Source organism: Dermochelys coriacea, chromosome 11, assembly GCF_009764565.3.
Source record: "Dermochelys coriacea isolate rDerCor1 chromosome 11, rDerCor1.pri.v4, whole genome shotgun sequence".
NCBI classification, from domain to species: Eukaryota; Metazoa; Chordata; order Testudines; family Dermochelyidae; genus Dermochelys; species Dermochelys coriacea.
Window position 1 is genome coordinate 77556614 of NC_050078.2, and position 10075 is coordinate 77566688.

At 51.5% G+C, this 10075-nt stretch overlaps 1 protein-coding gene across 1 annotated transcript in view; it reads left to right on the plus strand.

The window, feature by feature from the left end:
- COL6A1 (collagen type VI alpha 1 chain) overlaps positions 1-9489 on the plus strand; it is a 69445-nt gene extending 59956 nt beyond the window's left edge. Inside the window, exons 30-35 of the mRNA XM_038422367.2 lie at positions 812-945; positions 3213-3322; positions 4093-4279; positions 4708-4882; positions 6625-6654; positions 7593-9489. Of these exons, the coding sequence (XP_038278295.1) occupies positions 812-945; positions 3213-3322; positions 4093-4279; positions 4708-4882; positions 6625-6654; positions 7593-8203 (1247 nt within the window). The 3' untranslated portion in view covers positions 8204-9489. The remainder of the gene's footprint in view (positions 1-811; positions 946-3212; positions 3323-4092; positions 4280-4707; positions 4883-6624; positions 6655-7592) is intronic.
- The last annotated feature ends 586 nt before the right edge of the window (positions 9490-10075 follow it).

Here is a 10075-nt window from a genome sequence, read left to right on the forward strand (position 1 = left end):
AGTAACTAGCCAGGCAATTCAGTCTGGTCGTGCCAAAAGAGCTCAGAGAACACAGCCTCAGAACCAGGCAGGAATTGTAGCAGGGAAAGCTTGAGGGCCTCCGGCACTCGCAATAAGGAGGCCAGCGTGCATCTGTGCTGTATCTCTGGAAGATAACTGTCCAGATGACCATTGGCCAGCAATGCTCTGGGAGACCTTTTCCTGTACTGAAAGAGACAGCAGTTCTGCACATGTAAATCCAGATCTGCCGCATCCTCCCCTCCCCTCCCTGGGATGAGGGAGTTGCCATTTTGCTTCCCTTTACAACGTCTTGATGGAGTGGTTTAGGAACCCAAAGGCACGGTGGGAGGAGAGTGGGGGGCTGGAGGGCGAAGCAGGGGGTGGCTGAGGAAAATTGTTTTTCAGTGGTGGAGCTTCCCCACCAAACCCAGATGGCCCAGTCAATCTGTAGCTGAGACTGGGGCCTGGAGGAGAGCTAGCTGGAAGAAATGAGAATTGTAAGAGACCTGGTTAGTGCAGTTTGGGCTCTTTGAAATGTTGCCTGTGTGTTTAATAAGCTGGGTAGAACATTTAAAGATCAGGAGACGCCATGGGGAAATCAAAAGGAATAACAGCTAACTAAATCTCCAATCCTACGTGTGGTGATTTTGCTGCTTGCTTTTGGGCTACATCTTCTCTGCTGGCAAAGCAAGCATGTCACTATGGACTGACACCGGCTGTCACTCCACGGGCTCATACAAGCTGCACTATGCTGTGTCAAAGCAGCCGGGCTGTCTAACATACATCCCTTTGGGTCTGTGCTTTGCTGCAGAGTGTAAATGCGGCCCCATCGATGTGCTTTTCGTGTTGGACAGCTCGGAGAGTATCGGCCTGCAGAACTTCCAGATTGCCAAGGACTTCATCATTAAAGTCATTGACAGGCTGAGCAAAGATGAGCGTGTGAAGGTGAGTTTTCAAGGGGACGTGTACTGTGTGTGCAGCGGCAGGTATAAACCTTCCTCCCACGCAGAATGATGGACTGAGCCACCTCACACGGTGCAGACTCACACACCAGGCAAACGCTCCTCACTTGTATGCTGACAACATAAGGCTCAGTTGGTAAATAACATGTAACTACGGGGGCTCCTTCCCAGCCGAGCAGAGCAGCGGCAGCCGAAGCTCCTAATACAACATACCAATCCTGCATTCTTCAGAACTCTTTACCATGGTCTTGTCTCCCTTGCCTCAGAATAGCCAATACTTAGGGAACTTGTTCTGAGGAACGCTCTCTGGGTGGCTGGATTGGATGAACGGGGAAATCTGTTCCAGCTCCCTTTGAGTCTACAAACCTCACTAGCTAATGCATTTGTGGCCGAGATGTTCAAACATGGGTTCCTGCCGTTAAGCTCCTAAGCCGCATGTAGACGTCCTGGGAAGTGCAGGGGCAGTGCCTGGGAGAGGAGCATGGGAAGGGGTCTGCTGTGCTCAGGCCACTCTCAGCCGCCACCGTGGCCTCTAGGAGTTTGTGGCAGCCGAGTGGACGCAAAAACACCGTCCAACACTGCTCTAAGTTATGCCGGGGCCAGGCTAAGATTCAGGGAAGCACAAAGGTGGTTTAACGCCCTTCCTGACCACCTCCATCTGTTCCTACACCATGTCCAGCTGGAACAAAGAAGGAGAGGAGGGGAGATCCCATTGCTGAGTATAGACCTGGACTTGAAACGGCGAGCCCTCTCCTCCCCAGCAGCAGGGGATGGGCCTGGAAGTGGGGCCCTCCTTCCACTCATTCTGGGTCAGTGATGATGTGTAGGGGCTTGTTGAGCAGGCCAGAGCCACAGCATCTCTAGGCACCGCAGGCAAAAAATGGGTCCCCAGCCGGGTCTTTCTGAGCTGCCTCTGGGCCCCATGATGCATTACCCTCTCGCTAACATATGATTGACAATGTTTGTCACAGATCCACAGGGTCTGGTCCATGCCCCAGCCTGTAACCTGTCCGTTGGTAGTGACCTGTTTAGTGTGCCAGGCCCTAAGGACCCACATATTTCCATGGAGCAGGCCCTGGCCTCCACAGCTCTGAAACTGGGCCTTCGGGTGCCAGGAATCCCTGTCACTCTCCGTGGCTCCTTGCAGCGAGTCCAGCCATGCCAGAATCCTGCCAGAGCCTTGTTTCCCACCTCCTTTAGGTGCAGGGCTCCCAGGGTCTATTTGCAGTTACACTCGGCAGCCCTCTCAAAACCAGGTCACCATCTATTGGGCTCCTGGCTACAGAACCCTTCGCTTAGCAGAGAGAAGCAAAGGTTAGACATCATCTGTACTGACTAAAGTCAGTGCTCCCTTGACCCATGCTGCTGTAGGTTTCCTTTATCTGTCGTCTTGTCTGTCAGTTCCAGGTGAGGCCGGTGTCTCCTGGACACCTACAGCTGGCCTCTGCCAACCAACTCAGGCTTGCGGGGCTCGGGCTGCGGGGCTGTGTCACTGCGGGGTAGACTTCTGAGCTTGGCTGGAGCCCAGGCTCTAGGATCCTGCAAGGTGGGAGGATCCCAGAGCTCAGGCTCCAGCCCAATCCCAGAAGTCTACATAGCAGTGAAACCCGCAGCCCAAGCCCCTCGGGCCCAAATCAGCTGGCACAGGCCAGCCGCGGGTTTTTCTTCGCTATGTACATGTACCCTGAGAGCTCAGCTCTATACCTCTTTGTTCTCTGGACCCAGCTGGGCTATGTTCCCACGTTCAGCTGCGTCTGCAGCAAGGAGTTAATCGTCAATCCTTGGGAGTCCTACTGGCTCTGTGTCTCAAGTCCCTAGGCTGATCTCCCATGGCCTACGGAGAACACGAATTCTTTCCCCCCCAATGGATGCCAAGGTAGGGGGGCCACTCACATGTCCCTGGAAAACCGGACATTCAGGGCCTTCCGGGAACAGTGTGGGCCTGCCCCCGTCCAACGGTGTGTCAGTGTGTGTACACTCACCCTGCAGGGACCGGGCGGGATTTTTAAGAGCCAGAGCGGGTGAAGCGGTGCCCCCGTCCAATACTGGACAGAACCATGTCCTATTTTGTCCCAGTAATGGATGGGGGACAAACCCAATGAGAAGAGGACTGTCTGGTTTAATATCGGACGAGCGGCTTCCCTGGGCCCAGGTGATAGGTACAGAGTCATGCAGATAACTCTTAAATATATGACAGAAAATTCCTATATTGGTCACAACTTCCATTCCTGTCACACCATTACTCAACAGTTTGAATCAGGGGATTCCCGAGTGGGTGTCGTGCAGTACAGCCATGACAACACCCAGGAGCTGGTGGCTATGGGCGATGCCAACATTGACAACATCGGAGCCTTGAAGGAGTAAGTCAATAGGCCTGGGAGCTGGGCTTTGGTCAGCCGCTTAGAGACCAGCGCCAGGGCCAAACCGAGCAGCTACTGTCCTGCATGTAGCACTGCCTGGGTCCTGCATCACTGAGTCCCGCTGCTGCAATAAGCAGCCACACACTAATTGCATCTTAACTGTGGGTGTGTCACTGTGCCACTGTGTAGACATACCCAGAGTCAGCAGCGGGGCGTTGGAGGGCCTGTCCCCATGTGCTGAGACGAGCGGGAGGGGGTGGTGGTCAGAGGTGGGTGGCATGCTATTTCCACAGTCCGTAGAGGAACTGTATTTCTCCTTAGCTCGGCCTGACAACACATCCAATCAACCCCATCCTGCAGTGATGGCTGTGAGCCGTGTCCATCTCCACAAGTGCTCAGCTCTTCGTCATATCACAAGCCATTTACAAGAGATTATACCCTTGGCTGGCATATATGGGGCTATAAAGCCCTCTCGGTAGTGTGGATACAAGGAGTTGTGCCAGTGAAGGCCAAACCTCCTACTTGCTCTCCCAGATTAAGATTGACAGTCCTTTCCACCTGGGAGCAAAAGTCTTTGCTTTCGCTGGTGATTTAGCCATGAAATATAAAGCAGCCCAGCGAACCCCTCTTGTCTTGTAATACCAGCATATCAGCCACAAAAGCAGCTCATTCCCAGCTGTGAACTCATCTGACTTCTGAAGTCTAGGTGGGGAAGATCGTCTAGGACCAGGGCCTGTTAGCTCTGACCTCCCTTTGCCGCTTGCTTGCAGGGCCGTGAAGAATCTGAACTGGATAGCGGGTGGCACCTACACTGGAGAGGCCCTTCAGTTCACCAAGGAGAAACTAATGTCGCGGTTTGCCTCTGACAAGAGGGTGGCCATCGTCATCACAGACGGGCGGTCTGACACACTGCGGGACCTCACCCCGCTCTCCTCGCTCTGTGAAATCAACACCCAGGTAGGCGAGCTTGGGCCTTAGGCTAGCTGGTGCTTCCCAAGAAGGGAAGGGTCCCTAGAGGAAGCGGGCAGCCTGCTCTGAGCAGTAGTGACCATCTAGGCAGACACCCATGCTCCTGGTGCCAGTGCACACTAGCTCAATCCACCAAGACAGGGAGAGTTAGTGTCAGTGCAACTGATGAGCATTTATCGATTAATTACGTCTATTAGTGTGTATGTGATGTGTGTGTTGGGATCACAGCCCTCTTCTCTGCCTGCCTGCTGGTCATCTTCATTAGAAAACTCTTCATGTTCATACAGTTCATGCCACACCTGGCCCAGTGGGAGCCGGAGCCTGACTGAAGGCACCTGGGCACCAACACAATACAGAGAGACAGAGTGACAACCAACCCGTTAAACAACAGTAACGAATCTGTGCTTGCCCTGTAGGTTGTTTCCCTGGGCATAGGTGACATCTTCCGAGCATCCCCTAACTCAGAGCAGCTTGGTGTCATTGCGTGTGAAGGCACATCCTACAGCCCAGGATTGTCTATTCAAAGGGACAACTACGCTGAGTTGCTGGATGACACGTTCCTCCAGAACGTCACCTCATATATCTGCCGAGGTGGGTGACTGTCCTCTGCTGGCGTTGCTGTGACCCAGCTGAGCCTTGCTGGGGGATGGTGTCCACGTGCTGCTTACCCGTCTGTAGTGTTGCTGGAGAGCCAGAAGTGATGCTGGGGGGCAATACACAATGGGAGACGGGGGGCTAATGTGGGAGGGGTGGTCACGGCCTGATTGTTTGGGGTGGTGGCCGCCCTGATCAGGTCCCAGCTGATCGTGTTCTCAGCTGTTATTCCGAAAGGGAGCAGCCTGTGTTCTCAAGTCAGGGGAACGGAGGCGATTCAGGAGTCTGATAAATGAGGGATTCTACCATTTTGAAATGTCTCGGACTTCGGGTAAATCAATAACAACAATCTTTAGATGTTTCCAAATTGCCAGCCTCTCTCCAGCCAAGGGATTTTTTAGCAGACAGTGGCCTTCTTACAATACACTGCACTGGCAGGATGTAGCACTGCAGTTAGCCCCTGTGATTCAGAAGCACTTTTCAATTGTGTACCTGCCTCTTTGTGCTGTTGGATGACTGTCTAATAAATTCATGCAATCTAGCACAGGGGGGCCAGCTAGTCAAGGCTCTAAGCGCTACCACAGTACAAATAAAAAATCATAGCAATGTGATTTCACCACTAAATCCATCAATTTCCTGCCCAAGTGCTGTCAGATGTGCCCACAGTTAATTGCTGGTTTAAAAACACAGGCACAAAACTGGAGGCTGTGGTAAAGTCTTCTTGGAAATCATTGTTGAAATCATAGAATCACAGAAGATCAGGGTTGGAAGGGACCTCAGGAGGTCATCTAGTCCAACCCCCTGCTCAAAGCAGGACCAAGCCCCGACTGAAAACACCAGGGCCTTCCGGTCCTTCCGTGCCCATTTGCTGATGGGGGTGGTGGTATTGGCCTACTCTAGACATTGGCACTGCAATCCAGGTACCCTAGCGTGACTGTGGGCTTGGGGTAACTATAATCTCCCTGCCGCCCTGCACACCCACGCTGAGCCTTGGAACAGCCCAGCCCTTCCTGAGACCCATTTTTAGGTCCAGTGGAGAGCTCCCTTCTCAAGACGAGGCCCTCCCCGCCACTCCCTGACCTGCTCTGGCGATGCCCACGCTTGAGTGCTAAGCTCCAGTAGGGTTGTTTCATTGGCACTGCCACCTGGCACATACACAGCTGAACACACACTTCTGCTTCACTCTTGGAACAGAGGGAGCCTCACCTCGCAGCGTGGCCCCTCTGTGAGTCCTTCCTGGGCACCTGGCCTGTCCCTGAGGATCAGTCACTGCCACCTAGCCACAGGGACAACCAAGCTGCGCCACAGCTGTAGTGTTCACTCTCCACCACTCAGAGGAGCAGAAGAACTGGAGCACCTGGCAGTGGTGCTAGGCATCGCTTCCTGCCTGCCCGTGAAATCCAGCATGGCACTGTGCAATCAAACGTGGGATAACTGCCCTGGTGACGCCACTACCATCAGGGAGAGTCATCCTGTGGCATCTGGCAATAGCACTGTGTTGTGCCACGGTGACTAATGGGCGGCGAGTGTGCAGCAGGGAGCCCCAGCCCTCCACTGCGAACCTGGCTATAAATGCCAAGTAGTGTGTGGATCTCTGGGGGCTGATGCCCTGCATAGACTGAATGTTCTAATCCCGGGGTGCCAGGAGGACACCATCGGCCTGGGGGCTAGACAAGAAATACCCTTCCTGAGGGAGGGGAATGATTTAAGGTGGTTTGTTTTGCTTGTTTCTCTTGCAGAGAAGAAATGTCCAGACTACAACTGCACAAGTGAGTATTTCCGGCTCGTGAGAGGCAGTCCAGGAAGGAGGGCAGGTGGGGGCACAGAAGTGGGGGCGGAGCACTGTGGCAAGGAGGTGCCAGAGAATATGAGATACAGTTTCTGAGTGGAGAGGATCACACAGCAGGATCTGTCTCTCAGTCCAAAAAATGAATATAGGCTTGCCGGGCTGTACTGCTGGCCGGGGTGGAGAGCACACAGTGGTGAGGAAGAGGCAACTAGGTCAACAGTAATAATGGAGGAATTCAGCTATCCACAGACATGCTGGACAAATGACACTGTGGAGTATGGGCTAGAGAAGACTGAATAGTTGCCTCCAGAGCAGCTAGAGCTCTGACTAGAGGGGCCATTCTTGGTTTAGTCCTAAGTGACACCCAGAAGTTGCTTCAAAAAGCAGCCATAGTTGAACCACGGCATAATAATGACCACGGCGGAATTAGGGTTGGAATTCTTGGGGAGGGAAAGGTACAGAAATTAGCAAACTTTAGAAAAGGGTATTTTTTTAATGTGGAGTTTAATCCAGAACACCCTAAAGCGAAAAGTAAGTAAAAAAATCCTTAGACTCAGGATGGAGGTTGCTGGATCAAACAAATCAGAGCCCCAGAAGGCATTCACACTCCTAGACCAAAAAGGAAGCAGGAGGGCAAGGAAAACAGCCTAGTGTGTTTAAATGACTATAGGTTTTTCAAGCTATATACAGACCTGAGAATCCATCCGAGAGAAGCCAATAGAAAGGAGCAAGATAAAGTGTGAGACGAAACCCAGGGAAGAATAGATGGAAGAGCATAGAGGCAAAGACTCAAAATTCATTGAGTCTTCAGTAGCAGGAAGCCCGAGACAACCAATGAGTCCACTGGACTCTGATGGGGAAGGGGAGCAATTAGGGAGGATAAGCCATGGAAATAACAAAGAACCTTTCTCGATGCAGTCACCTTCACAGAGCCAGCTGACATCACTCTCTTGGTGGACAGCTCCACCAGTGTGGGGAGCCGGAACTTTGAGCTCACCAAGAAGTTTGTGAAGCGGCAGGCGGAGCGGTTCCTGACAGCGCACATGCCTTCGGAGGACTCTGTGCGCGTATCCATCGTCCAGTACAGCGGCAAGAACCAGCAGAAACTAGAGGCACAGTTTTTGCAGAACTACACAGTGATCGCCAACGTGATTGATGACATGGAGTTCATTAATGATGCCACAGATGTCAGTGCCGCCCTCCGGTATGTCATCAACCTGTACCGGCAGTCCTCCCGGGCCGGCACCAAGAAAAAGGTACTGATCTTCTCAGATGGCAACTCTCAAGGGATCACGAGAAGTGACATCGAGAGGGCAGTGCAGGAGGCTCAGCGGGAGGACATTAAGATATATGTGCTGGCGGTAGGCAGCCAAGCCCACGAGTCCAACCTCCAGGTCCTTGTTACTGGGAAGACCACAGAGTATGATGTGGCCTATGGGGAGCGCCACCTCTTCCGAGTGCCTGACTACAACTCCCTGCTACGAGGCGTCTTCTACCAAACAGTCTCCAGGAAGATCGCTGTTGACTGAACGGCAGGGAGGACCTCCCCCAGCCCAGAGGACAGGCTCTGTATGCTTTGTGTCTCTTAAAAATGAAAAAGTTAGCAATATTCTTGATGAACTTGTGTTTCTATATAAAGCCATAGTGCCAGACTCTGTCTGTGCATAACCCCCTGCCCCTGCTTGGAGCTCCCTTTTCTTCCCCTTGGGTCTGAATTGCCTTCCCCAGCCTCTGAGTCCCCACATCAGACAAACACAGGGGCAGCCTAGCTACTAGCCTTCAGAATACATACAGATCCCTGGGGCGAATTATGATGAGACGAAGACCACTAAGAACTTGCCCAGTTTTACAAGATTGATCACACACTTTACATACAAATATTTGGTTTTCTTTATTCAAATTAAAGCTCTTTGCTTGCCCCGTTCTCCAGGGGCCTCACCAGTGCCGTGTTTAAAGTTAAAGTTTAAAGTGCCAACATCTCTCTGGCCAGTAGAGAGGTAGGATCATGGTCATGGCTGGCAGGTTTGTATTCACACCTCCTGCTCCAGTGGGGGACGAATGGGCTTTAAAACCATCGTCAGCATCTTGGTGCCGGAGATGGGTCCAAAGTGCAAACGGCTCTCAGTGCCATGGGTTAGACTCTGTTCAGCACATCCATATCTCCCAGGGCAGTAGTGGAGGTGATGAAGCACAGCTGGCCCCCCACGCACTCCCATCCGTATCAATGGGATTCGACGGGGCATAAATCCAGTCCCATTGGACCTTTTTACTTAAAAAGAGTTGGAGAATAGCCAGAGGGGGAAACAGTGGAGGAACAAGGTAACAGTGCTCCTGTGCTAGCTAATGTCATTCCCACGTAACAAAGCTGGAAATCCCACCAGTGATCTTATGATCTGTTATGTTCCAAAATATCCTTTAGAAAATCTGTCAAGGCACATTGTAGTATATACTGATGCAGACTCCAGTGATGTCAATGGAAAGATTGCCATTAGCTTCAGTGGGTTTGGGATCAGATATGGTAACAAACAAAGGTGCTACCCTTACCTGGGTGATGTCTGCCCTATATGTTTACACAGTAATTGCCAAGACCACGCTGAAGACGCGGATTGGCTTGGAGAAGTTTCATTCAGTGTTCCCAGTGGTGCTCTTGCTGTAAAATCATGTGCTTCGAAAAGAAATGCCATTGATGATGCCAATGTTGCAGTCTATTTTACTCTGTAACCAAGATCCATTTTACCAGTTAGTTTTATTTTATGCCTGTTTTACTGAAATGTCTCCATGTCAAGAGTTTGTCCAAATAAATGGTTCCACAGTCCTGTTGGCAGGCTGTCTGTGTGTAAATGGAACCCAGGGAGATGGACTTAGCTTGACAATTTCATAACTTGTGGAAGGAGCCACTGCATGGAAAGTGTGGCTAACTCCCGTTACATCACACAAGAACCTGTGGTGATCTGTGAGTCTCTACAGAGCTGCATGGGAACGTTGCATATGAATACAAGGGAAGGGAAGCAGTGTTTATAGCTCACAAAAATGGTTTCTGTTGGATTTCCTGATTTCAGAAATGTGCCCAGTTCCATGTCCCAGGGATCTATTGGTCAATGTATTTCTTGCACATACAAATATTACATTAAAAGAACATTAAGGTTGCAGAGTTGAGCACTGAGGAAATGCTGGAATTAAGGTCCATCCATGCAACTTAAATTCAGCCCCTTTCGTGTATGCATTCTGATACAGTCCTTGATTCCAGTCGCACAGTACTTTTCCACAGGCTCCCTGCCTCATTTAGGGCACAGGAGGGACAGTGCTCATTGTGTGAGCAGCTGTTCAATAGTTTGTTTTCTCACTGTTCAATGGGTGCCCCTGATCTTATTTCCTACTGCCTAGTCAAACCCTGCTCCAGA